Raw genomic sequence first — 27,876 nt, forward strand, 5'->3', positions numbered from 1 at the left:
TTGACCCAAGGTCGGTCAAAGTAAGACGATATGTCAATTATAAAAGTTCCTCAAAGTCATATTTAAGTCACAAGATACCCATACAACGTCACACTTTCACATTCAAACTTGTTTGCTAAAGAGAAAGCGATCAATCCTCACAGTAATTTTAGGTTGAAAATGAGACAGTCGGTACTATTACTGTCTCTGTTTTGTCTCATTCATTCTTCAAGTGCATTTGTGTGCTCTAAATCACCAAAAAACAATGCAGAAGTTCTCCAGATTCACCTTGTGCCACACACACATGACGATGTAGGATGGTTGAAAACTGTGGATCAGTATTATTATGGTTCGAACAACAGCATTCAAAACGCCGGTGTACAGTACATTCTAGATTCATTGATACCCGAGTTGGAAGCGAACCCTTTGAGACGTTTCATTTACGTCGAAATGGCTTTTTTTAAGCGTTGGTGGGACCAACAAACACCAGCAATGCAGGCAAGAGTAAAAGGACTTGTACAGAGAGGACAATTGGAGTTTATAAATGGCGGTTGGTGTATGAATGATGAAGCAGGAACACACTACAACGCAATTATAGATCAAATGACATTAGGTTTGCAATTCATCGAAGAAACTTTCGGCTCGCAGGCACGACCAAGAGTGGCTTGGCATATTGATCCGTTCGGACATTCGGCCGCGCAGGCTTCCTTGTTTGCGCAAATGTCCTTTGAAGGATTCTTCTTCGCTCGCATCCATTATGCGGATATGGAGAAGAGAGTAAAAGAGCAACGAATGGAGATGATATGGCGGGGTAGTCACAGCCTTGGCGACGCAAGTGATATTTTCACTGGCGTCTTGTATAAAGGCTACGGACCACCTTCAACATTTTGTTTTGACATCCTTTGCAATGATCCACCGATGAAAGACGATCCGCGTCTCTTCGACTTCAACGTGAAAGAAAGAGTGGAATTATTTATCAACAAGTCTTGTGAGCAAGCATCACATTATAAATCAGGTCACATCATGCTTACAATGGGTGGTGATTTCAACTATCAAAATGCTCACACGTGGTTCAAAAATATGGACAAACTCATTGCTTATGTCAATCACGTAAGCACACAAATAGAGTGTATGAATACGATTCACTTAAAACATTAACCTTTCTCTCATTTTTTTATTTGAATTCATGCAGGACGGAAGAGTGAACGCGTTCTACTCGACGCCTACTAAATATCTGGACGCCATCAAAAACATGAAAGTTGAAGTAAAAACTGACGACTTCTTTCCGCTTGCAGATTGTCCCCATTGTTATTGGAGTGGTTTTTTTACAAGTAGACCCGCGTTGAAAAGTTATGCTCGAAAGAGCAACAACGTCCTGCAGGTAAGTGTATTTACATGTCTTTAAGGGTTTATGACACGAAATTTCATCACGAATTTGTTTCATTGTGTTGCATGCAATAAAGAAAATGATTTCATAACTTCTTAAGTGGAATTGCCCTTATTGTGCTTTTTCTAGCGATATTTAACTTTTTTATAATTTCGTTGAAGCACTATTGCTAACGTACATTTAATAAAGACGACGTTTTTTTAAGAATAGACGTGTTTCGGCACCTCATGATGCCATCTTCAGTATAAGTGAATAATTTTTTTAAATAATACAAAGTTTATGTAATTATTCACCTATACTGAAGATGGCATCATGAGATGTCGAAACATGTCTATTCTTAAAAAAACTCGTCGTCTTTATGAAATGCACATTTAACATTTTTCTTTATGCAAATAACATCGTTATCACATCACAGAGCATAATGACCTTTTAAAGATTGTCAATTTTCAAAATTGTCTGAACGCATGGTAAACAAATACAACAATTTAATGAATACATGTCTAGATGATTATGTGCAAAGATGTCAAAGTTAAATATTTCATTGCCCACTGTCGACAAAAACTAGTTTTTCCTAATGTTTATTATGCAATGTGATGTCATAACGATGTCATTTGCATATTGAAAAAAAAGTTACATATTTCCAAAAAGAAATAAAATAACACAATTTCATTTAAAGAAACAAGACATCTTGAGATTGCAAAATATGAATCAAAACAAGACGAGAAGTAAACTGTAAATTTTCAACTTTATTTCAAAGTCATCCTCAGACAGAATGATATTTAAAACCAAACATACACATATATATTTATGTGTATGTTTGGTTTTAAATATCATTCTGTCTGATTGATATATATCTTGAAATTTCAAAATATGAATCAATCTTGTTTTGATTCATATTTTGCAATCTCAAGATGTCTTGTTTCTTCGGAATTTGTTTTATATTATACTTTTTTAAATTGTCGGCTGGTCATGGTTTTTCATTTAAAGAAGTCATTAAGTGAATTTTAAATTATCTTTACAACGCAATCAAAAAACACGACGGTAAAGTTTGGTGTTCTAAACACTTTAAACAACACTTAAAAAACACAGTGCTATTGAATTGTATACATTTAACTTGAAACATTGAGCTTTGAGTTAAATACTTTCTTACAAGATTACTTTACGCTGTATATTTTTGTAAGGTCTGCAAGCAATTAGAGGTACTGGGAAAACTAGGCGAGTCCGATCCTAATTCACAGAGATTGAAGGAGGCAATGGGTTTGGTAAATCACCATGATGCTATTACTGGTACAGAGAGACAACACGTGGCATTTGATTACGCAAAACGTCTTTCAATGGGAGCTGCTGACTGTAAGGTACGATGTTCTGAAGAGCACCGGAACTAACGATGATAACGAAAACACTGAACGAGAGATTCGTTGTATAACTAAGTGTCAATCACTTGAAATAAGTACTTCAACATTCTTTCTGGATTTTTCTCATTCTTTCTTGAATGGAACACACTCCAAAGAACATCATCTTTTAAAGTCAAGATTCTAGTTATAACAGCAAGAGACAAGATTCAAAGCACTGTTTCGACTTTATTTCAACGTAGCTTGATACTGACGTTGAAATAAAGTCGAAATATTGCTTTGAATCTTGTCTCTTGCTTTTATAACTAGAATCTTGAGTTTACATGACGATGTTTTTCGGAGTGCGTTTTATCGTTTATTTCTTGAATAGATGGTCATAAGTACAGCTTTGAAGAATATCGTCAGCAGAGAAAGGGGAACAGAATTCCAGTACGGTTTTTGCGACTATTTGAACATCAGCGCTTGTCCAATAACAGAAACATCGACGACGTTCAGCGTCATCGTATACAACCCCATTGCAAGGTTCGTGGACTTCTATATCCGAGTACCAGTCTCGAGCAATACTTTTGAAGTTTTCGATCCGAAGGGAAAACCAGTTCCGTCGACCATACAAAAAGTATCAAAAGAAACCGTATTTGTTCGTGGTGATCTAGGGAAGGCTGGGTACGAATTGACCTTTCCCGCGAAAAATCTTCCTCCACTTGGTGTAGCGGTCTTCTTTGTGAATAAAACCGTATCTAACAGTGTTTACCCACAGAAGAATCAAGAAGAGATGACTAAAGAGAATCTTATGAAGTCCCAAAATGATTACACGATATCAAACGAACATCTCCAATTGACATTTGATATTGAATCGGGACGTCTGTCGAAGATAGACAATCTCGTCTCGAAAATAAGTCTGCCCGTGGATCAAGCATTTTTCTGGTACAATGCAAGTGTAGGCAATGATGTAAGTTTTCAGGCTTCGGGAGCTTATATCTTTCGACCAAATTCGAGTACAGCGTTCAACGTCAGCGCAAACAATCAAGCGAAGGTGAGTTTTTTAAAAAGCGATATTCTACAGCAAGTTCATCAAGTATTTTCACCATGGATGAGTCAGACCATTCGACTATACGCCAACAAACCATACGCAGAATTTGAATATACTGTTGGACCAATCGAATTGGCACCTAATCCGTATATCGGAAAAGAAATCATTTCAAGATTTGACACTAATTTAAAGACCAACGGTGTCTTTTATACTGATGCAAACGGCAGAGAAATGCAGTTAAGGAAACGAAATCACCGCCCGACATGGGAATATAAAAGTAAGTATCTAATACTTCACGGTTACATGAAGTTTATGAACTTCATCGAGAACATATCAATATTTCAGAAAAACGTAAATTTAGTACCTTCAAACGAACCACGGCTGCGAGGGAAACCTTAAGGTAACGTGGAAGATGAAGTTTGCCCTCTAATGTTCATTCTTTACTGTCATTTTAGACACAGAACCTGTAGCCGGGAACTATTATCCGATCAACAGTCGTGCTTACATCAAAGATGCATCTGGTTTACAGCTGACCGTTATGACTGACCACTCAGTTGGTGGATCAAGCATCAAAGATGGATCTTTAGAAATGATGATACATCGTCGTTTGCTACACGACGACGCCAGGGGGGTTGGGCAGCCTTTAGACGAACCGGGGAGAGACGGCCATGGTCTAATAGTGCGAGGGAAATTTTTAGTCTTGCTTGAGCCCGCAAAATCATCCGCAAAATTCCATCGCACTGTGGGTGAGGAAGAACTGTTGCGCCCATCACTAGCATTCTCGACGGTCAGCGGTCAATCATTTTCGATTAGTGGTTTAACGCGATCGTTGCCAAGAAACGTACATCTTTTAACTCTGGAGCGATTTGGTAAATCAGTATTGTTGCGTCTAGAACATCAGTTTGCTGTAGACGAAGACGAGGAATTGTCGAAAAACGTAACAGTAAAGTTGAAAGGTTTGTTTAAAGATCTTAAAATTCTGGAGGTGACAGAGCTTAACCTTAGTGCAAACCTTGTGAAAAGTCAACTTGGTCACATCAAAGGGGACTGGATCCGATCCATGCGCGAGAATAGGATATTGTTGAGGGAAGATGATTTTGAAGTGATGTTAAAACCGATGGAGATAAAGACATTTAAAATCGACATTCAGTAAATCTCATGATTGAAACAAAGAAATATTAACCTATGAACAATTATCAATTCAAAGGACAAATTGTAGATGTTATCTAAAGGGGAATTTTGATTAAAATGATGCAGCAATGGTTTGTCCAGCAACAACAATACTGCACCAATTTCCAAATGTTTGCTACCAAGTCACCTTCGAGCTTTTTTCTGCAGCTTACACAAAAATAGAAGAAATCCTCTCGGGTCAAAACTAGGTTCATTACTTTGCACAAACACAGGCGCTTCTTTCTCAATTAAATCTCATAACCGCAACACTATGATAACATTTCATTTAGTGCCATGCATATAAGTATGAAACTAAGCTAAAACTTATCTCTTTAAGTTGAGCTTTCTTCTACTTCGGTTTTATTGTATCGCTGTTTTATGAACGACATTGAATATACTATTCACATTTCTCGTCAGTTGTCTTCGAGGTTCTTCCACATAAAGTCGTAATTTATCGAGCACATACGAAGGCCAGTTGTCGTCGTCGTCACTACGTTTCCACGAACTTCGCACACGAGGAGCTAGATGACTGTCAGGTATTATAAATGGTGAGTTAGGATATCTCCTGTACAAATATCATGCATCAAAGCCGTAACTTGGTGTGTTTTTTTTTCTACCTATTGAAAACATTTGTCACGGAAATGTCCGATGTTTCTCTGAACATTTTATAGCGTTTACGATTTCAAACAAGTCCCTTATTATTAGATCATAATTACATGTCTGTAGATGTAGATCTTCCGGTTGGTAGAGTCCTGAGAAGGACTGTTGGTGTTGATGTTGACTGACGTTTTGACAACCCGAGCAGTAGTCATCTTCAGAGTCAAAAAATGTAACGATACTCCCGGGTTCAAACCATTTACTTTACTAAGACCATATTTACCTCGTCAATTTGCAGTACTCTTCATACGTCATCCAACAGTCTGCTCTTCGAGTGACCTCCGCAGTACCACTTGACAGATTCATTATCTCGATTTTGGGAGCAACGAGCGACGCATGGGGATAAACGAGATCAGAATTGAACACCTTTCTCTTTGGGTTTTGTACTTTAGAATCTCTCGCGGCGATATTGGACACCAATCCATTCTCCGCCATGCGTTTTTCACGTGATTTCAACACATTGATACATGCAGTAAAGTCGTGATCTTCAGGATATAAGAGGACTAAAATATGAAAGCTCCAGATAACATTTGTAATAATTATTTCCTCCAAATCATTACTGTCGATGCGTACCTCGTTCCAGAATATTTTTGGACAGCGGTAGACCGTGGTGATGGCATAATTCCACAATTTGTTCGTATTCTCGTCTCTGCCGTTTTTGAAAGTCGTCAATAAGTGGTCCAGTTGGCCCTCCTATAGTGCAACAACGATGGGAATTTTCCACCGTTTTTCTAATTTTCGAGCGATGTTTGTTCCGCTTCAGTTGTCGTCTCGAGCGCTTCTCGGCATTCTTAAAACGGATAAAAAGAGAGGGTTGAGAGAATTGTTTAACTGACCACTGCAGATATACCGTTCTTTATTCCACAACCAAAGGAGTCCATGTTGATAGATGCATGATATAATTCATTTAAACAACTGATTTCAAATAACTCAGTAAATACAACAGAACATGCATATATGTAGGTATATATACACCATCTCTCAATCCTAAATACGTAAAAAAAATTTGTAAAAAAAAACTCCCATGAACAACTTTATTTGCTCAGCAAGAGTCACTTCCTGCATGTAATTAATCTCTTTTCAATTCAGTGTTAAAATGAACGATGTGAGTTAAGATGAACACATTAAAAACTACCTTTTCATATGTAGAGTATTCACTATTTGTGAGATGAGGAAGACTAAGCAAAGAATGAGATGATATTTGACTTGTGCTCATTTTATTTTCTTTGAGCAGAGACGTTGATGATTTTGCATTTGACTGTTTTGAACTGTTATGATGATGTCTGAAAAGAAGACAAAAATATTTAATATACAACAAAAAATAGGCAAAATTGTCAGTATAGCATTATGTCATTGTGTTAAACACTGACATACTTACATGTTTGTAAATGTAGATTGTCCAGGTTGGTATAGTCCTGAGAAGGACTGTTTTTGTTGTTGTTGACTGACGTTTCGACAACCTTAGCGGTAGTCATCTTCAGAGTCAAATGTGAACAAAATGTCAGTCAACAACAACAAAAAACAGTCCTTCTCAGGACTATACCAACCTGGAGGATCTACATCTACAAACATGTAATGATACTCCTGTGTTCAAAGCATTTACGACATACTTACTGTTGTTTTGTTATATGAACATCCTTTGCTTTAGAAAATTCCTTGTAATCAAGTAGTCTATCGCCGTTCGAGTCGAATATTTGAAAAAAATTATCAACTGCACCGTCACTGAGTGGTATGTTATTTACTTTCATAGTTTCAATAAGTTCCTCTCGACTAATTTTACAATCCTTGTCCTGGTCAGCCTGTAGAAACAGATCCAGCAATCTTAAATGCCTCTTGGCCAAGTAATCATTTATAACAGACAAGGCAACAGGCTCTGGTTGATCAATGGATGGAAGAGACCAAGTCCCTTTCCCTTTGGATGACTTAACGTCTTCACTGTCAAGTTCATTGTCATTCTGTAGTGAGAAATACATCACGTTAACACTTCAGCAAGTCAATACTAATAAAGAAATTAGATAAGACTTATTCACAAAATAGGATCTTGTAAAATATATACTGAGAGACAAAATACAGAGGTCATTCGTTTACGAATGACAAACAACAACAACAGTTGGGTCCAGGCCCCTTATTAATCAACGATTATCCCACTATGCTCTAGAAATAATGAAACAAATTACCTGTTTCATTTTATTCAAGAGCACAAGGGCAAGCTCTGCTTGAATTTGCGCATCATGAACACGTCGTTCGATCTCGGTGAGGCTAGGTTTTCTTGAGAGCCATTCAGAAAGTCTTTCGTGTTGGTTCAAGTCCTGACGAAGATTTTTTCTTTCCCGAATCCAATTCTTATAGCTATCAATGTCAATGTCATCATCTCCAGAAGATTTACCATTCTCTATAAATGTTCAAAATTATGTTTAAATTCCGGAAAACACATCAATACAAGGAATTCCGTTCATTTTAATAAAAACATTTAGGTATTAACCATAAGAGCTTGTAAGTTTGTTTTTCTCCGGGGGAAATGGTGAATTTTTCACCGCACATGTTAAATCTTCAATGTTAATGTCTGCCATACGTGGAGCGATCATAACTCGCTTCCTTCGTCGAGTATCGTTCTTTAATGTTTTCAAAATACCCTCACGATATGCTTTCGTCTTTTCCAATTTCTTTAATCGTAACTCCATCATTTCTAGTTCGTACAATGCTTCTGCAATGGTTTCTATTGGAAAATATAAAAAAATGACTAATTTTTCAATGTCACTTCAGTTGTCATCGCAACAACATCGAAACGTTATTTATCATCTGTCACAGGTAGATGTCTTCGGAGTCATTGTATAATTTGTATTTGTACAATCCATTCAAAGCATTAGCGTGTTTGGTTTTTAAAATGTTTATGTTCCAATCATTTTACCCTGAATCTATTGCTATCAAAGCAAATACTTTACATAAAAAAATCAAAATAACCAATAAATAACCTGTAGATCATCCACCTGATTAATCCGTTTTTATTATAGCACATAGAAAATGCTTATAAGGAGCAATGCAACGCATGACTTTCTGTAATATTGCTAAATTATACATATTCTTTTTTAAATAAAAATGGTTGTGAGAACATTTCAAGAAGAATGTTCGTATATTGAACGACTGTCGAGCCACAGTTATAAAATAAAAAAAGGATTTGTCGATAATATGAAGGTGAGGTGAACAGATTGCATAAAATGGCGATAGTCTTTAGCTCCGTCAGCTTATCATCTTTTATTTGCTTTGCAGGTCGAGGGAATTTTTTATGTCAATAATAATTTGGAAAAGTTAATGTTTGACGAGTTGAAGCATTGGTGCAATTCAGCTGGTAGTTGTGTACACCATTGAAATTTGTTTCTTCTCAGTTTTTGCTTCTAATTAAAAACCAACATATCTGTAGGTGTTGGTGGTTTTCTTCCTGGAGTGAAACAAATTGCAAATGTTGCATCTTTGCCAGGGATAGTTGGGGTAACTAAAACTTATTTTATTCATGTGACATTTAAATGCCCTTGGTTGTAATACTTTACATTGTCATCTTTTATTCTCATAGAAATCTATTGGCTTACCTGATATTCATTCTGGCTATGGATTTGCCATTGGTAGTACACAAAACTTGAATTATTTTTCATAATATTATTTGTTTGGCATAAAATAGTTTCAACTTGACAGCAGTTGGTTAATACTAAGTTATCTAAAGATACGACTTTCCTCAGATCTTTCCATTTGTTCCAGGCAACATGGCTGCATTTGACATGAATGACCCACAAGCAGTTGTATCACCTGGTGGAGTGGGATTTGACATAAATTGTGGGGTAAGGTTGATACGAACCAACCTTGACGAAAAGGATGTTTCTCCGAGGAAAGAACAATTGGCGCAGGTGCATGATGTTATTATGACAATATTAAGAGTTTATTTGCTTCATCAGAAGTTGAGATTTAACATTTACCCTTTAGTCTTTATTTAATCATATTCCTGTTGGTGTGGGATCCAAAGGAATTATTCCAATGACGGCAAAGTCAGTATGCTACATATGGCTAATGTGGTTATTAGATGAAAGTTAAATCACCAAATGTCTTCGGTTAGGGACCTAGAGGAGGCGCTTGAAATGGGTATTGATTGGTCACTACGGGAAGGTAATGAAAAATAGCAAACTTAAAAGTTATAAAATTGTCAAAGGAAGCGAAGCGTTTTGTTTTTGCGTAAAAATGTGTTGCTTTCTTTCTTAACTTTAGGATACGCATGGGCTGAAGACAAGGAGCATTGTGAGGAATATGGAAGGATGTTACAGGCAGACTCTTCAAAAGTCAGTTCTCGAGCCAAGAAACGGGGGCTTCCTCAGGTATGGTAAAGTGTGTATAGAAATACTATATGAAATACTATAGAAACACTAAATGATTTCTTGTTCAAACTAAAATTCTTATTATAAATAACAGAGCCCAGCTAAGTGCTTTTAACAGAGCCATTCAATACAAAAGTAATGTATAAAAAAATATTTATTCAAATGTCTATTTTTATAGATTATTTTTATATTGAATAGCTCTTTTAAAAGCACTTTGTTGGGCTTTAATATTTATAATAAGAATTCGCTTCCTGCCCGGTATATCCCTGGTCACTATTCTGATCAAACTAAAATATCCTTTGCCATACCTACATATACCATAGTCTACCTAAACACCATGCTATGTTCTTAGAGACATCCTGTTACTCATTTATTTCCACATTTTACAGCTTGGCACATTGGGAGCTGGTAACCACTATGCTGAGATACAGGTTGTTGATGAGATATTTGATAATTATGCTGCCAAAAAGATGGGTGTGGATCACAAGGGTCAAGTAGGTACATTATGCAACACATCAAAATGGTGGATGACATTTTCTGGATTATTGTGTATATGTATATTTTCTGGATTATAAGGTTTGTGTAATGATTCACAGCGGTAGTCGAGGTCTTGGTCATCAAGTTGCAACAGGTAAAATATCCATAGATTATTCGGTTGTAAATTTAACAAATCCCTCTGTTAAAGAATTTATCAAAATCATATTTCATCATCATTTTATTAAGACGCCTTAGTTTTAATGGAGAAAGCCATGAAACGCGACAAGCTCGATGTGAACGATCGTCAGGTGAGAACATCTCAATAGCAAAGTTATTTGTCTGTTTTTAAGCATTTAAACCCATGTCGTTGCTTTGGTATTTCGAAGCTTGCGTGTGCAACTATCGGTTCTCAAGAGGGACAAGATTATCTCAAAGGAATGGCAGCTGCGGCGAATTATGCATGGGTTAATCGATCCACTATGACATTTCTTTCAAGACAGGTAATGCGTCGTACCCGTGAAGATTGCCAGTAGAAAAGACTACGAAAAACGATTTAACGTTAACTTATTCACGGATGGTTTTTTCTCTTCCAGGCTTTTGCGAAGGTTTTCCAATCCACACCGGATGACCTCGACATGCATATAATCTACGACGTTTCACATAACATTGCCAAAGTTGAGGAGCATGTATCATGAGCACTTAATGAAGTAACATCTACTTTGTGTATAGAACATAAACATGCAACGTGACCACGTTACGTCTCTATAGTTACTACCAGGAACAACGTGACCCCGTCACGTGTCTCCAGTTCACATTGTTTCTTCCCATTCAAAGTTTTCATTTGTTCCTTAATAATGATCTAAGATGATTGATAATAAACAGAAGACTTTACTGGTGCACCGCAAGGGATCAACAAGAGCATTTCCTCCGCATCATCCTCTTATCCCTGTGGACTACCAGGTAACCCTACTGTATCCTCTTATACCTGTGGACTACAAGGTAACCCTACTGTATCCACTTATCCCTGTGGACTACCAGGTAACCCTACTGTATCCACTTATCCCTGTGAACTACCAGGTAACCCTACTGTATCCAATTATCCCTGTGGACTACCAGGTAACCCTACTGTATCCACTTATCCCTGTGGACTACCAGGTAACCCTACTGTATCCACTTATCCCTGTGGACTACCAGGTAACCCTATTGTATCCAATTATCCCTGTGGACTACCAGGTAACCCTACTGTATCCAATTATCCCTGTGAACTACCAGTAACCCTACTGTATCCACTTATCCCTGTGGACTACCAGTAACCCTAATACTACGTATGTTTTATCTTTTTATTTGGCAACTATTTGAAACCCGTCACAATCAGAAAAACACGGTCATCAACTGACATCTTATAAATTAATTCTACTTGACAGCTTACTGGTCAGCCAGTCTTAGTCGGGGGTACCATGGGAACGTGCAGGTAACAATTTCGTTGCCTAGAGACAACATACATACGTCATCTATAAAAATCAAGATTCGAATCTGATATCAACTATTCTGTACACTGAACATATGTGATTTACTTTATGTCATGTCAACTTTACTTACGCTATCCTCAAAGCAACTCTAGATGAAAGTGATGTTATTTTCTCTCTCTAGTTACGTCCTGACGGGAACTGAAAAAGGAATGAGCGAAACATTTGGTACAACTTGCCACGGCGCTGTAAGACACACATAACCATTCAATTGATTATCAAAAACAAATTTCTATTTGCTGTTTCTTACTAGGGCAGAGCCTTGTCAAGGGCTAAATCAAGGTAGCAAAATGATCATTTCTGTCTAAACTATGTAATCACTCCATGTTTTAAACGATACTTGTTGATTATTTATCAGACGTAACCTTGACTACCAAGAAGTCTTAGCAAAACTGGCCGAGCAGGGAATTGCAATAAGAGTGGCTTCTCCAAAACTTGTCATGGAAGAGGTGAAATAAGATACGATTATTATTGTTAATATACATTTCATGCATGTGTTAGGAATTTCGAAAAGTTGTAACGATTCATATTGTTCTTTAATTCATTTCTTCTCTCCAGGCGCCAGAATCCTACAAGAACGTCACTGATGTTGTCGACACATGTAAGAAAAATTCTTGCATAAAATTTCAAACCTATCGCTTCTTTCCTAGCTAATAAAAAGTTTGCTTTCGACTTTCTCAGGTCATGTAGCTGGCATAAGCAAGAAGGCAATAAAACTGCGTCCTATAGCCGTTATCAAAGGATGACAATGCTGACATATATGGCCGATTTGTTGAGTGTCGTGACTGTCATCACGTGAGAATGTAGTCATTTCGTGCATCTTAATGAGTAAGTGTGTACATTAGTGTACATCAGTGTACATGATGTGTACATGAATATATCAAAGATATAAACGGTGAAGGATATTGACGTTATAAGTTATATAGCCTTCACTCCAAATGGATAGAGACAAATTAATATTCCAAATAAAATAAATAGAAATATAGACTTGTTAGTGGTTATTGGTTACAAACTGAAATATTGCTCTGAACGTCGTACTTGTCACGGTGAATGATGCAAAACAAATATTTGGTTGTGGTTACAAACTTCGTTTACCATTTGTCATTCCCCGTGACAAATACGCTGTTCAGAACAATATGTAAATAAAAATAAGTTTTATGTTTACACTAAAGATTCCAACTGCTCATTTTTGCCTTTCTCGCCCTGAGGTCGGGTAGTTAAACGACCGATTGACAAGTTAAAGATAAACGCTATACAATGTTATGCTATTTTAAAATTTTCATTTGTTGTTGACATGTTGCTAAACATTGTCACATAGTTGACCAAAAGTCAATTAGCAACCTCAACATTTCTCTTCAGCCACATCAAGAAGCTCAATTGAAGTTTTACCATTCACTCTTTTGCCTCATACACAGATTGTTCTTTTGTTTCATTAAAACTGCTTTCTTCAGTAAATTCCTAACACGCATCTCAGAGACGGCATAAAAAATGATTATAACTTCGGTCAGTTTTGCTTAAGCATTATGTCTGAACTACATTTTTCTGGCAAAATATGTTGTGTTAAATTTGTTTCTCTCCCAAAGCAGTATTTATATGTGTTTAAATTTGTTAACATTACTTGAAACCAAGCAGCTTCATTCTGTTTATTGCTGTTGTAGCGTTAAAGGCTTGCTGTAAATAAAAGAAATGTAAATTTTCAATGATAGCCCAAAGATAGCCCTAACCCCAATATAATAGCTCAAACTATAGGTCAAGGTAGTTGAAAATGTAGACAAATCATATATTCACAAACCTTCCATTTATTCTTAAGAAATGCCTTTTTCATCTGTTCACTAACAGAACTGTGAATATTTTTGCGCGAAGCTGTTCTACCGGATATCCTGATAAAAACAATTTGTGAGGTATGTGATATTGCAAAATCATGAACGCAAATAAAATTTTCCTCACCATGGATGAACAAGAGCTTCTTTACAAGTAAACCTTTTATTTGGATCAACTTCCATCAGGTGACTCACAAGATCTTTAGCTAAAACATTAAATTTATAGTGTTGTTTAGATTACATGAAATTATTGATTCAATCAATTGATACAGCAAGGATGTAGATACCAGATTCAGAAATATCATCCCAATAAGGTTCATCAAACTCATATTCAGCTTTTAATATTTGTGCAAACAGATTAGAATCATCTTCATCGTAGAATGGAGGGTAACCACATAGACTGCGTTGAAAACAGCAACAAATAATCAATCATGAATGGAAAAAACAAACCGAGCTATCAGATGCTGTATAAATACACAGTCTTTGTAAAATCTAATGTCAATGAAGGCAGCTTTATATTGAGTCTGGAATTTTAATGATGACCATAGAACATGATTGTGCTACAACAAATAAACTTACAGGATGTATGCTATTACACCAATAGACCAACAGTCAACTGGAGGTCCATAAGGCTTTTGTTGCAAAACTTCAGGGGCTAAAAAGAAAACAGTTGATACAACAAGGCTGGTAAAAAGGAAAATATGATGACAAGCCCGCATACCTACATATCCTGGAGTGCCACATGCTGTATCCATAATGCCATCATCTGTCCCTTTGGATAAGCCAAAGTCACTTATCATAAGTCTTGAATTTTCTTCCTTTCTGTTGTAAAATCAATATTTTCCCTTTGAGCTAGTTTCAATTTTTATCAAAATTCACTTCTGCTAAGGGTTTTTTCACTAGTCTGTGTGAATATCAGACAAACATTAATTAGCTATATACACATTTAATATAAACGACAACCTTTTTGAAAATAGACATGTTTCGACATCTCATGATGCCATCTTCAGTATGAGTGAAATAATAGAGATGTCGAAACATGTCTATTTTCAAAAAAGTTGTTGTTTGTATTAAATGTGTATTGGCAATAATGCTTTTACGAAATTAGCTATATGTTGAACTGAATGAAGAAGAAACTACACTAAAATAAAGCAGTGCATCCTACAGCCATAGCTAATGAAAAAATTACAAAACTTACGTCTCATACAGCAGGTTTTCTGGCTATATTTTAAAATAAAAAAAAAATTGCTAAAAATACTCAAGTCTTCAAGGAATTAACTTATTATAAAGTACGAAGATATGATCAGGCTGTTTCATACCTTTAAATCACGATGTACAATTCCCAACTCGTGTAAATAAGCACAAGCTTCAAGAATGCATCTTAAAGCATCACTTGCATCTTTTTCTGTATAACTTCCTCTTTCAACAATACGATCAAACAATTCTCCTCCTGTAACACTGAAAGATGAAAATACTAGGCTAAAGTGAGGTTGAATGAAAATCGAACAAATACATAAGGTTGTGACATACTTACAGATCCATGACCAGGTAAAGATGAGTTTTGTTGTCAAATAGTTCTTTCAAACCAATTATATGCTTGTGGTTGACCCTGTTAAAATGTCAAAAACACAACATTCTTCAATTCCACATCTTATGATAACACAAGTATATGAATATACAAAAGAGGGACATATCAATCTTTGAGTGACAGGTGTTCCACCAAAGTCCTTGGGGGTAAAAAAAGGTTAAAATAATGGATGGAGAAGACTTATGATAAGCTGTTGTGGTTAAACCATAATTTGAATACACTTAAAATGAAACGCACGTTCCCAAGACGAGATTTGCAAATCGCAATAAATTGACTCTCTAACATTTCAGGCCGTAAAATCAATTGCACATTTATAATTCAAACAATTCGATGTGAAATTTATAACTTTTTTACGCAGACTATCCTGTTACGCATTCCTATGATCGGGGCATCGTCTCCATGAGAGGCAAACGAAACCGATTCAGGGTCCTGCTGCGTTTAAACAGCCGGCTATCTGGAGTTTGTGTTTGTGATACAAATGGGACAAACTAGAATGTTATTCTAGTACAAACCGCAGGCAACAGACTTTAATCTTACTGGGGTATTACTTCAGAAATTTACTTTTTAAGAATGTTGATTTCGTTTTCGATATTCTCCTCTTTGCCTTTCAGCAGTTTCTTCGGAATACACTTAATGGCATAAGATTTTCCAGTCGACTTCTCGATGCCTTTAACAACCTCCGAGAACGCTCCGCTAAACACAAAGAATATTCAAGAAGATATTTACCACATGGCCAGAACATATATCTTTCTTTTTTGAACACACAAATAAAACAAACTCACGATTCATTTGGAGAATTTTTTGAAAGGCATTTGACGTGTGGGACGAGAAATATGTTTAATTTTAACAGCTCGTTAGCACACGAATGCTTGTTTAAGAACAGATTTGATAAACATTTGATTGGAAATGCTTATAAAATAAATAGATGCTATATGTAACAAGGGAATTATGTACAAATGTTACAGACAGCAATCGCCCACACTTTAAAAATTATGAAAGTAATGCCTTTTAAAGCAATGCACGTTGTTCCAAAACAAAAAGAATTCATCCACAGAAGAGACACAACTTATAAGAAATACTTAACACATAGCGCTCTGTCATCAAGATAAAAACATGAGATGCATTATACACAAACTTACGTTCCAAGAACATCTTTCAAATCATAAAACTTCGTAATTTTGTCATCGAACGTTGTCTTTCCAAACAGCGGCATACTGTTAGTGTTCATCGCACAACAATTTGACGCCGAAATAAACGCAAAGAAGACAAAATAGGTCAACAAGCATTAAAAGAGAAATTCTACACCGGGATAAGTCCAACTAAAAACAAAACCAGCTGTCCTGCTGTGTAAACAAATGCTGTATATCTCTATGTATATGTGTATATTTCTACTTAAATAACTAAACACCTGTTGTCTAGGGTCAAGTGAAGGAAAAACGAATCGCACAACTATTTATAAACTTACAACAGATGATTGTGGAAGAATTTTGCACAACTTGGAAAACAGTCCAATAAATGAAGCATTGTTTTGAAATTTGTGGTCAAAAGCCTTGATATTTTGCACGAAACAATTCAAACAGAACGTTTTCACTTAATAACTGTTTATTGTTAAATTTGTCCGAACTATCCAGTCGTAAATAAATAGGTCAGTGGAGAAAGAGAAATTGTTGCTTATCCTTGCAACATACTGTTTATTTTTGAAGTTAAGAACTTTTTCAAATGTTTTCTTTTCACGAAGTAGTTTTTAATGTTTAAAAAACATTATGCCATTACTGTGTAATCAATAAGGTCTCGGTTTTCACTGCCGCATTTTCATCAAACAAAAAGTTAATAGCCATAAACACAGAAGACAGTAACATTTTATTTTATGCTCAATTTGTTTATGAATACCACCCAAACAAGCAGCATTCGAATTTGCATTTTTTAAATATAGCATTTACTCGTATCATCTTCAATTGTTATATTATTATGAGCAGCGTAGGAGGTTTAAGTCATCAGTTTATCACAAAGCCTCAAATGTCCATTAAAAGCACTTTAATGATGAGCACGCTCAATCGTTGCTCCTGACTATAAGCCATTAACTTCGACCGCATAAACAAGTTGACCATAAAACATCGCTTTTCGATATTTTTCCAATAAAAGAGAAAAGAAACGTATGTAAAACAACTTCAACAGAATTTAACGGAACGGTCCAAGAATGGTGCAACAAAAACAATAGAGGCTGTAAGGTATCCAGACCGAGGGGTCGCGACGCCACTCTCCCTGCGTACCACCTTGGTGTTTATGGGCTGAAATTTGGCATTAAAAATGGAGCCTAAGTAATAACGCTGAAGAAGCCGAAATCTCCCACCGAAACGTTCACATGCAACGCGCTTGTCCTTTCTCTCGGATTATTAGAAAGCATGGACCAAAAGAGGATTTGTGGGTTTCGAAAGTTTCCTTTTTTTTACAATCTTCTTTCGTTCTGAGGATAAAAACTTCAGTATTGTTTGCTGCAAAGTCCTCCTACATTCTAAAGAAAAGTCCTCCTACATTCTAAAGAAAAGTCCTCCTACATTCTAAAGAAAAGTCCTCCTACATTCTAAAGAAAAGTCCTCCTACATTCTAAAGAAAAGTCCTCCTACATTCTAAAGAAAAGTCTACCTACATTCTAAAGAAAAGTCTACCTACATTCTAAAGAAAAGTCCTCCTACATTCTAAAGAAAAGTCTACCTACATTCTAAAGAAAAGTCCTCCTACATTCTAAAGAAAAGTCCTCCTACATTCTAAAGAAAAGTCCTCCTACATTCTAAAGAAAAGTCCTCCTACATTCTAAAGAAAAGTCTACCTACATTCTAAAGAAAAGTCTACCTACATTCTAAAGAAAAGTCCTCCTACATTCTAAAGAAATGTCCTCCTACATTCTAAAGAAAAGTCTACCTACATTCTAAAGAAAAGTCCTCCTACATTCTAAAGAAAAGTCTACCTACATTCTAAAGAAATGTCCTCCTACATTCTAAAGAAAAGTCTACCTACATTCTAAAGAAAAGTCTACCTACATTCTAAAGAAATGTCTACCTACATTCTAAAGAAAAGTCTACCTACATTCTAAAGAAAAGTCCTCCTACATTCTAAAGAAAAGTCTACCTACATTCTAAAGAAAAGTCCTCCTACATCCTAAAGAAAAGTCCTCCTACATTCTAAAGAAAAGTCTACCTACATTCTAAAGAAAAGTCCTCCTACATTCTAAAGAAAAGTCCTCCTACATTCTAAAGAAAAGTCTACTCACATTCTAAAGAAAACAACACACATGAATAGTCGATGCTACTATCAATTACCATCTACAGTTCGCAACACCTATCTTTCTATCTGACCACGATTACAATTCATTAACCTTGATTATATCGCAGGGAGCGGTTACATCACAATGTAAGAAGGAGCGGTTACATCACAATGTAAAAGCGAAAGCTATTTGTTAGAAGTGGAACAATGGGGGAACGTAATTACTTCGTCAGATGGTTACACTTCGTGAGTTTTCTATTTATAGGTCCGGGATAATTAGTATTTCGAAGAAAGATATTAATTTAAAGATGTTGAGATTTTGAAATTGAATACAAAACGTGAATATACGATAGTTCCACGAAGATCATATAAAATTCTTTCGCTATTGTAGATTTTCAGTCATAGAAAGAGGTTTTTAGAAAGCTAGCATCGAGCTGTAGACATAACAATTAAAAGATTAAAAATAACGTACCGTTTTAGTTTCAGCTTATTTTCTGTGTTGCCATCTGTCGCTCTGATAGTCTCCAGAAGCTTTTCCATTTTCATCGAAGCAGCTGTGAACGGTTAAATTGTCTGTACAAAAAAACGACTCGTAAAGAACGTAGCTGTCGTTTATTCAATAACAAATGAAAAGAAAAATGTCAATAACAAATAACTAAAAAATACGTGACAACGATTTGGAAAAAGATAAAGCAAAACTACAGACTTTATGAAGCATTAATGAATTAAGAGGAAAGCAAATTCACAATCGTCGCGGGAGATCCTTTCTTTCCCTTCATTATGTTTTTTACGAATGACAATCAAAGCAATGACACAAAAATGTGAATAAAATTAAATCGTAATAAAGTGTTATATAAATTATTTATGCTATCGACTGCTGTTTTACACGCCACTCCACGCGCTAAGCTTGTCATTGACATGAAATTAAACAGACTCATTAAACACTTGAGCAAAGAAAATATTCCTGAATATTTGACATAAAATACCTCATATGGTCGGTTGCGAGTACGACAACGCAGGAATTGCGTTCTTTTACCATGCAAAGATGGCCCAGCTAAGGATTTAGTTTGTATCTGCCAAGCAAAACCATCGGAGTGAAAACGGTTAAAAGCAAGATTTCTATTTGATCCTTTTTCAACAGTCTCGCCTTTGCTTTTTCATATATTTCGATAAGCTATATTTATCTCGCTTCAAGAGCAAACAATTCAGGAATGTCACATGAAACTATTAAATAAAAAATTGATGAAAGACATCTGTTCTCCGAGTTACTTGTTTATCAACAACAAAAAAGGTCACGTTTGCCAGATACAAGCGCCATTTCGGTAATTTAATGATTCTAACATATGAAAAACTTTTCAAAACGTTATAGTTAACGAAAACAAACAACATAAATCGCGTTTCAGTTTCAAGCAATAAGCCTACTTTTCGTGACTGTGTTTTTGCAAGGGGTGACACAATCATAAGGATTAAGAATCAGAAAAAGATGAGGATTAAATAATATAAATCCAAATCCAAAATTCTCGAGGAACTCATTGAACAATATAATAGCCAAGAAATAACACATTAAAAATCACTTTACAGTTGTCAATGGAAATAGCCAAGAGTTAATTTTTTAATTGTTCAATCTATAGAAGTTCTTCAACTTAACTGGACACATTTTCCAAATCTTTTTCCTCTATTTGTCGCATCGCCTCTTCACGAGCCCAAGTATTCTGCCTACAGAACAAGCAGTAGCAAGTTCATGGTAAAGTTGAGACAAGATACAAATGTAAAGCTTTATTGGACACATAATACTTGAATACTATTGCATGTACACGGCATCAATTGAACTTTTATGAGTTGCTTTTTTTAGCATGTGCATATTTTTTCAAAGCCTGGTGTTGAGGATTTTAGAAAGCTTACACCAATGTTTTAGAACCCAATCCCCTAGATGCCTAACTACCGTGTCAAAGTGAAGCAAGAACGCCATCTTGAAGAGTGGGAAAAAGCAAAACTCAAAATGAAAAACAAACTAAAAGAAAGTTTAAAATTGCAATCCTATCAAATATTTTAAAAAGTAAGCCTAGACTATCGACATTGCAACTGTATATAAACTCAAGAAAAACAGATATTAGTCGTAAATATCGTCAGTTTTGCCACCTTTCAAGATGAGCTTGTCTCATTCATAACACCAACATTTCGGCAGATTCAGATATTTAGTAGATTGGGTTCTAGGTCATTGCTTACCCCTACTCTAATTTCCATAAGATCACAACACAATCACTACACATATAACTAGCTGGTGCAAAAGTACACATTCGGGATGGAGGAGCTTGCCCACCTGAATTTTTAAATACCTCAATAAAATTAGTGGGAATGTCTGGTTATTTATGTCTGTCTGCAAATTCGATCAGGAGGGTGCAAGCAAGGTAGCAATAGAGATTGAAAAGTGTCCTTACGTTGTATCAGGTCTATAGTAAAAGCCAACGCCAAGTATTAAGATTGAAACGATCCACCAGCGATACCAAATGGCTTCCCATTCTTCCCACACACGTTTTTCACCATTAAGCCTTGGCTATTTGAAAATAGTGCTACTAGATTACGATAAAAGCATAAAACAGACATGCCACATAAATTATTCATAAAACAACAACCAAAATACATGTAGGAATCGAATACGTTTTACAAAATAAACGTACAATTTAAAAAAGAAATGTACTTTAGTTTTAAGATGGTGAGGTCAATATCAGAATATGTTCAAGTTTCAACGATAATAACGAATTAGTTAATGTAATACAAAGCTTTCTGACCTTCTCATTAAATAAAAATCCATTTGGAGGTTCACGTTCATTCGTGAAAATACTCATACATCCATTATTCGTTAGCATTGGACGTATTCTTCTGGATAAACGAATTTGACGAAGAAGAACGTTCGCCATTTTGATTTAAGGGAAATTGAGCACGAGGAAACAAAGGAATTTCCTTATAAGCAGGAATTTGAAAACATCAACTTTCAAGAGCAAATTCTTAAAATGGTTTTGAAAAGAACGCCAAATTGTATAATTCGGAAGAAATGGTTTATAAAGAGGTGCTGAGAGACATGTTAGTCAGATTCCTGTACGTATACTTGAAGATTGAAGCGATTTTTTGACGTTGCAACCATATGTTCAAATGTCATAGTAACACAACACCCACAACAAAAGTGGGTGACGCACTTTCTGTACTCAACCTCAGTTTACTGTAGGGCTGTAGCATCAGTTGGTTAAAACTTAATAATAGCTGTGATTTTTCATCCATGTTTGAACTTGGATCGCAGTTTTCCTCTAATTTTGAGTCCAATGATACGTCTCGAAAAGGATTACCGTGAGGAGTAACATCTGTATAAGAAAGTGTAAAAAGGCCAACTTAATAATTTAAAGAGATTATTTTCTAACCATGCAAGGATTGTCTGAAGTTTCTACACGGAATTCATTGGTGAAGGTGAATGACGCGCGCGCTTTTCAACCATGGCAAACATGGCGGTGAAGAATAGCCGAGAAATAAAAAGGTTACTCCGGTTTTACATATTAAATTATCACCGATTGAGGAGATCAATGAGCTTTATCCTAACATCAATGGTATAAAAAATAGGCCGATATACAAAAAAAGTCGTCAGGAGTACAACGAAAGATTACAAGAGGTGGAAAGACAGATAAACATGGTGGCGAGAGGCGGAGGAGAACCTTACATTACTTTAGAGAATCGTGTAGATTTTGAAAAGTTTCCCGAAAATTTCTCTTATACTTGTCGTAATATACCAGGTCCTGGTGTCCTAATTTGGCCGGATCCTGCTTACATAGTTGCGTGCGACTGTAAGGACAGATGTAACGAAAAATGTAGCTGTCCCTTACATTCAGGAAGTGAATTTGCTTACGATTTTAGCGGTAGAGTAACTTTAGCCAGACGACGTCCAATATACGAATGTAATATGAAATGCCCATGTCGTTCAAACTGTGGTAACAGAGTTGTACAACGTGGACGACAAGTAAGGGTAAGCACTGTGCTTTACAAGTCATTCTTTGGATTGGAGGTACAGCTGAACCTTGATGTGTCAAAATATAAACAGATTGGAAAGTTAGAACTGGGCAATTTTGACAAAACTAGGCTTTTATGGGGGAAAATTTGAACCTCGCCTGTGCAGTTAACGAACTTTCTAGTCTGGAAGTACAATGACGTGATTTCTTGCTCAAAATCTTGTTGTCAACAGTTGCTGGACATTCTTGTTTTTTTGTGCTTATTCTTATCTCCACATGCTGGTACAAACCATAGTACCATTTTGATGTTTATGCTATTGCAGGTATGCATCTTTCGAACGAAGAGGAAAGGTTGGGGATTAAAGACTCTTGATTACATCCATGCCAATCAGTTTGTCACAGAGTATGTTGGTGAAATTTTGACCAGTGAGGATGCCGAAGAAAGAGGGCAAACTTACGACCAGATGGGTCAGACCTATCTATTTGATTTAGACTACAATGATGGTGACTGCGTGTACACTATTGATGCATTTCGTTTTGGCAATGTAGCTCACTTCATTAATCACTCGGTAATAAAGTTTTTGTCTTACTTAACAGGATCATCAAAGTACAGTTGATGTATATGTTTTATATATTTCTAGTGTGATCCAAACTTAATTGTGTATGGAGTGTGGATTGACAATGTTGATCCTCAATTACCCCATATTGCTCTGTTTGCAACTCGTGATATTCAACAAGGCGAAGAACTAACATTTGATTACTTAATGACAGCTACTAACCAAAGTCCTACAAAATCCAAGAAGCACACAAGATGCCATTGCAAATCTGCAAATTGCCGTAAATGGCTCTTTTGAAATCCGTTTTTTTCCTTGTATGTTTGTTTGAATGTATGTATGTTTGTAAATAATTTAGGAATTGTTAACTTGCTGTTCGCCAATCTTTCAACTCGGTCCATATAGAGTTTTTCAACAATTTATTTATTGGAATACAATTTTCGAATTTTACCTTACAGAATGATCTGCCATCTTTAAAATTATAGGCAAATTTTACCATGCAACATCAAAATGGTCATGCATGCTTCTAAATGAAATTGCGTTAGATAATTTTCATTTTTATTGACAAACAAACCATTGGATAATACAAACTAATATTTGTCACACAATGTACAAAATACACTTGCCATTGTTAATTAAACATTAACTAGACAGCATTTGGGCACAAAGTCTTCATCTGTTGAGATTCTTCATATAGGCAACATGAATTTTTTCCATGAAATCAGAGTCATTCTGACAAGAAAAATGACCAACAAATCCCTTCTGTATTATGATATGTATAAATATTATATTAAACTGGATAACTTACCTCTAAGAGAGAAATTAGAACTCCTTGAAGTTGGTCTTTGCTAAGCACTGGCATATTTGCATTTGTCTCTTTCACTTGTTGAGATTGAGCTTTGCTTGTTTTAAAAGCCATTGGAGACAGCAGGGGTGGTGTGCCAAGATCATTGTTTGATCTTGTCTTCACAGAATCTGGTATGTTTGGGGAAACTTTAGTGGTAAATGGTGAAACTGATGGCAATGGAACTTTCTCACCAGGAAAATGATTTGATGACGACGACTCATATTGAGCAAACAACTAGTGAAAATACAAACCAATCAACACATTTTAAACAGCAAAGACTTCAAAACAAAAAGGATACAATGTCATTTGATGGGTAGAACACAGTACCTCTCTTTGTGTAGTTGTTTTGAAATGAATTGGGAGTGATTGGGAAAGAACGCTTGAAGATGTTCGTAATGGTGAACTTTTTACAATACACGGATCATGGAGGGCTTCTCCATCCTCGTTCTCCACAGCAGCAGGTAGAGAAAATGTTGGTGATGTTTTGGGTAGCGATGTGGTTTTCTGTTTGTAACTTTTAGCACATGATGACGAACTTTCACAGATGCCATTTTGAAGCTAATGTTGATTAAAAATGGTGAACACCAAGGGAGTGATCAATTGACATTTAATGACTTAACCCTTAACTGTGTAATTGACTCACTTTGCTATTTTCATCAAACTTTTTTTGCGCATTAACAAAAAGATCCATTATGCTCGAGCCACGTTTATCATTTTCAATGACTGAAAGTGGGGATTTATATAAACTACATGTAAAACAAGAGAGATTTCAGTTTCATGCATTATAAAAAATGACTTATGACAAAGACGATGTCTGAACAACACACTTTGTTATGGCTTGCCCAATTTTTGTGCATTCTTCAGCATTGTTGAACCAAATTCCCAAAATATCCACTACAAGTGAAAAAACATCAACACTTAGTCAAATATTTTGGACTTAGTCGAATATCTTGGTCATGTGGTGTAATTATAAATTATATATGTTGACAAATACGGAGAATTTTTTAAATCATACTTGAGGAGTTTTTGTACAACAAGAATGGCTGTTGAACTTTGAAATCCATTTCTTTGCATACATATTCATTAAAATTCTCTCGGCTCAATCTGTTCATGATCATCAAAGCAAACTTTGGAGTTGTTGACCTAATGTAAAAATGTTGTACATAGACTTAAATTCTTGCATCAAACACAATCATGGTAAAGTTGGTACAAGTAACCTTTGATACAGGAAAAAAATGCCTTCAACTTCTGTCTTTTTCTGTTGTACATAATGGGATAAAACATTGAGATGAGAACAATTATTATGGCAGTATAGTATTTCCTAACCATGTGACTGCGGAGGGGCTTTTGGCTATTAGCTAGGTACTGCGAATTAAACTAAATATTCGTTCTCCTGTACGAGAGTATTTGGTCGTCATAAAATTAACGTCGTTAACTCATTCAAACTTCAACATTAGTGAATCCTTACCCATTCCTGACCAACAGGATCAAATTTGTACAAAGCAACTTGTGCCGAGGTCTCCAAAATGTCAACGATAAACTCATCGCTTTTTCTTAATGCAGCAAGGTTGATTTTAAACTCCTGCGCCATTTACTTCTACCAAAAAAACCCAGCTCAACCGATCAACTTGTGAAGATAAAAATTAAAAATCCCGCACATTCATTCAAAAATAGAAAATTTGTTAAACTATTAATCATTTCGACAATGTTTTGAAATTTCAAATATAGCGTAAGCTCCGCTGCTGACAAGTAGCAACACAGTACAGAAAGGAGTATGAGGGATATCTAGGGATCAGCCAATTACGTTATGATGAGCAATTAGGGGTACCTATGAAGCTTACATATATTTAATTTTATTAATATCAATGTTACAAAAATCTTCTAATTAAGAATGTTTGCATTTAATAGTTGCATACTAAATAAATAATTGTATAGTTAAAATATTAAATAACTCTATTATTCAAGCTGATTGAATTAAACATTAAATTGAGTACACATTGGAATGGCAATTTACATTATTAGAGAGTAGTATTCATAGAAAATTTTAGGTAAGTAAGCAGTTAGCGAGCAATTTGCAATTGCTTTGTTTACGATTACACAACCGTTATTCCAAGCCTATCCACGTGGTCGGTAAGCAGTATACCGTCTTTACATTCATCAAAATGTGTTGGATTGAACCGTAAATATTCGATAAGTTTAGCAAAGGTGCCAAAACCAATCGCTTCTTCGTTCGTTCCCAGTATTGCGACAAAATCGTTCTTGTAACGGTCCACTTCGATATGACGTACCTTTGGCAGGTCTTGAGGCATGCGCACACTAATGTAGAACTCAGTCTTCAATCTTCCCGAGCGGACGATAAAGTTCCCAGCAGGTACGTTGTCAAGGACTTTCTCCGCTCCTTCGCACGAAAACTTACCATAATACCAAGGGGCATCCTCAATCTAAAAAACAAAAAAATTGTCCATCATCCATTCGTCGAATTGGGAATTTGAACCGTTTTATGAGAAAAAATATCCTACCTCCTTCATGAAATCCTCTTGGTGTTTAGCAAATTGTCGATTATCAACCATGAACCAGTCTTTTGCTGGAGTATCCACATGTGTACCAATCCCATCTGTTTCATCACCGTATGCAGTGTTCGTCACGCCGCGGACCTCCGCCTCAACTAATTCCCTCACTACCGATTCCTTCTTCATCGTCTTCGTCGGTGACCGTTGTATCATCGTGAGAAAATTAAAATTTTGAGAGCTCGAATACTTTCCCTTCCTGAAAAAAGACGATTCTTTAAAAACAGATTTGAATTTAAGTCGAGAGTAAACGATGAATAAAACCTTCCTTCCAAAAAAGAAAAAGATTTAGACGCAAGAAAAACTTACCAAAATATTTGTAATTCTCACCTTTAGAAGATTTGGTATTTTAGTTTCGTAAGTTAAAATGGCAATGGTAAGATTTGTTTATTCATAGTTTGCAAACCTTTAATCGTCCGCGTATAAAACTATTTTACATTTCGATGACGCTCAGATGAGTTAAAAAGTTTATAGTGAGAATTTAAAGGTTACGAAATATATTTTACAGTTCAAGATGAATGTAGTAGACTAAGAGATGAGTTTGAAAGTTTAAGGTTTATGGTTTAGATGGTGCAATTTATTTTACAATTGTGAACTGTTTATCCTGCATGCAATAAATGAACAAAACAGAGAGTTCGCTGAATATGTAACAATGCATATCTTATGTACATTTAGATGAATGCAAATACATCATTCAGTCATGAATGGCAATCAATGTGAGGGACCTTTTGCTTTTAAACAATAAAACAATAATCCATTAAAACAATATGGCTTAGATCCTTAGGATATCAACTGAAATGCTCCTTGATGGTCGATATTGCGCCAAACGAATCCACTGATATTTTGCAAGAGAAAACCAGGCAACAATACAATCATCGTGTACTTAAAAGGGGGATGATGATGTACAACATGCATGACCTGGGGATCGTATACATTGCCAGCGAAAATATACCGTCCTAATCTTTGTGATCGTCAATTTTTACAAAATCTTTGAGCAAAAGATACGTTCCATCATCATCAAAACGGATAGGCGTACTACGTAGATAATCAAGAAGTTCATAAAACGTCGAAAATCTCATTGCCTCTGCATTTGGCCCACAAATAGCAACGAAACTGTTGTCAAGACGATTGACAGCGACATGACGTATTTTCCGACCTCCATAAACGCTGACGTAGAACTCGCCCTTTTCCAGTCCCGCGCGAACAAGGAAAGATCCAAGTGTTTTCTTGCTATTCAGTATATCTTCAGCTTTACTGCGTGCTATCATACCATGAAACCAAGGAGCAGATTTGATCTGAAGAACAAGCATC

The 27,876-nt window shown here is 35.9% G+C and overlaps 6 protein-coding genes and 1 long non-coding RNA gene across 9 annotated transcripts; 3 read left to right on the forward strand and 4 right to left on the reverse strand.

Moving 5' to 3' along the window:
- The first annotated feature begins 83 nt into the window (after positions 1 to 83).
- LOC124434874 (lysosomal alpha-mannosidase-like) lies at positions 84 to 5,029 on the forward strand. Its single transcript, XM_046984802.1, has 5 exons — positions 84 to 1,089; positions 1,172 to 1,360; positions 2,548 to 2,721; positions 3,089 to 4,025; positions 4,204 to 5,029. Exons 1-5 carry the CDS (start codon positions 160 to 162, stop codon positions 4,899 to 4,901), a joined length of 2,928 nt encoding a protein of 975 aa, XP_046840758.1. The 5' UTR covers positions 84 to 159; the 3' UTR covers positions 4,902 to 5,029.
- On the reverse strand, positions 4,881 to 9,321 carry LOC124434879 (EF-hand calcium-binding domain-containing protein 12-like). The gene is made up of 8 exons (XM_046984809.1): positions 9,160 to 9,321; positions 8,058 to 8,291; positions 7,753 to 7,967; positions 7,190 to 7,530; positions 6,711 to 6,858; positions 6,149 to 6,365; positions 5,799 to 6,078; positions 4,881 to 5,447 (listed from the first exon to the last, which is right to left on the reverse strand). Exons 2-8 carry the CDS (start codon positions 8,257 to 8,259, stop codon positions 5,279 to 5,281), a joined length of 1,572 nt encoding a protein of 523 aa, XP_046840765.1. The 5' UTR covers positions 8,260 to 8,291; positions 9,160 to 9,321; the 3' UTR covers positions 4,881 to 5,278.
- On the forward strand, positions 8,617 to 13,107 carry LOC124434895 (RNA-splicing ligase RtcB homolog). Its single transcript, XM_046984832.1, has 20 exons — positions 8,617 to 8,767; positions 8,843 to 8,921; positions 8,994 to 9,061; positions 9,144 to 9,192; positions 9,326 to 9,471; positions 9,548 to 9,609; positions 9,678 to 9,727; positions 9,827 to 9,933; positions 10,323 to 10,427; positions 10,510 to 10,564; positions 10,657 to 10,718; positions 10,797 to 10,910; positions 11,004 to 11,096; positions 11,275 to 11,370; positions 11,835 to 11,881; positions 12,061 to 12,124; positions 12,190 to 12,218; positions 12,295 to 12,385; positions 12,495 to 12,537; positions 12,618 to 13,107. The coding sequence occupies exons 1-20, from the start codon at positions 8,672 to 8,674 to the stop codon at positions 12,680 to 12,682; spliced, it is 1,521 nt and encodes a 506-aa protein (XP_046840788.1). The 5' UTR covers positions 8,617 to 8,671; the 3' UTR covers positions 12,683 to 13,107.
- Positions 11,737 to 21,549, reverse strand: LOC124434883 (calcium/calmodulin-dependent protein kinase type 1D-like). 3 transcript variants are annotated; one of them, XM_046984818.1, is made up of 18 exons: positions 21,395 to 21,549; positions 21,044 to 21,159; positions 19,592 to 20,321; positions 19,078 to 19,178; positions 16,810 to 17,632; positions 16,484 to 16,558; positions 15,906 to 16,037; positions 15,291 to 15,365; positions 15,076 to 15,214; positions 14,955 to 14,977; positions 14,478 to 14,578; positions 14,336 to 14,411; positions 14,044 to 14,156; positions 13,884 to 13,962; positions 13,729 to 13,816; positions 13,555 to 13,607; positions 12,010 to 12,077; positions 11,737 to 11,921 (listed from the first exon to the last, which is right to left on the reverse strand). In XM_046984818.1, exons 5-17 carry the CDS (start codon positions 16,866 to 16,868, stop codon positions 12,044 to 12,046), a joined length of 1,047 nt encoding a protein of 348 aa, XP_046840774.1. In that variant the 5' UTR covers positions 16,869 to 17,632; positions 19,078 to 19,178; positions 19,592 to 20,321; positions 21,044 to 21,159; positions 21,395 to 21,549; the 3' UTR covers positions 11,737 to 11,921; positions 12,010 to 12,043. The 3 variants fall into 3 exon arrangements, with proteins under 3 accessions (XP_046840774.1, XP_046840773.1, XP_046840775.1); XM_046984817.1 differs by lacking the exon at positions 16,810 to 17,632; XM_046984819.1 differs by lacking the exons at positions 16,484 to 16,558; positions 16,810 to 17,632.
- Positions 17,907 to 19,061, reverse strand: LOC124434897. The gene is made up of 2 exons (XR_006944930.1): positions 18,264 to 19,061; positions 17,907 to 18,217 (listed from the first exon to the last, which is right to left on the reverse strand). It is a non-coding gene; the product is annotated as an uncharacterized LOC124434897 (long non-coding RNA).
- A 547-nt stretch (positions 21,550 to 22,096) lies between the features above and the next one.
- LOC124434888 (histone-lysine N-methyltransferase SUV39H2-like) lies at positions 22,097 to 23,807 on the forward strand. The gene is made up of 3 exons (XM_046984825.1): positions 22,097 to 22,614; positions 22,921 to 23,166; positions 23,239 to 23,807. The coding sequence occupies exons 1-3, from the start codon at positions 22,282 to 22,284 to the stop codon at positions 23,449 to 23,451; spliced, it is 792 nt and encodes a 263-aa protein (XP_046840781.1). The 5' UTR covers positions 22,097 to 22,281; the 3' UTR covers positions 23,452 to 23,807.
- A 16-nt stretch (positions 23,808 to 23,823) lies between these two features.
- LOC124434132 (mRNA-decapping enzyme 1B-like) lies at positions 23,824 to 25,589 on the reverse strand. Its single transcript, XM_046984011.1, has 8 exons — positions 25,467 to 25,589; positions 25,216 to 25,256; positions 25,014 to 25,141; positions 24,826 to 24,892; positions 24,642 to 24,744; positions 24,326 to 24,556; positions 23,960 to 24,232; positions 23,824 to 23,913 (listed from the first exon to the last, which is right to left on the reverse strand). Exons 1-8 carry the CDS (start codon positions 25,587 to 25,589, stop codon positions 23,824 to 23,826), a joined length of 1,056 nt encoding a protein of 351 aa, XP_046839967.1.
- Positions 25,590 to 27,876: the final 2,287 nt, after the last annotated feature.

Source organism: Xenia sp. Carnegie-2017, unplaced genomic scaffold, assembly GCF_021976095.1.
Source record: "Xenia sp. Carnegie-2017 unplaced genomic scaffold, XeniaSp_v1 HiC_scaffold_14, whole genome shotgun sequence".
Classification (NCBI taxonomy): domain Eukaryota; kingdom Metazoa; phylum Cnidaria; class Anthozoa; order Malacalcyonacea; family Xeniidae; genus Xenia; species Xenia sp. Carnegie-2017.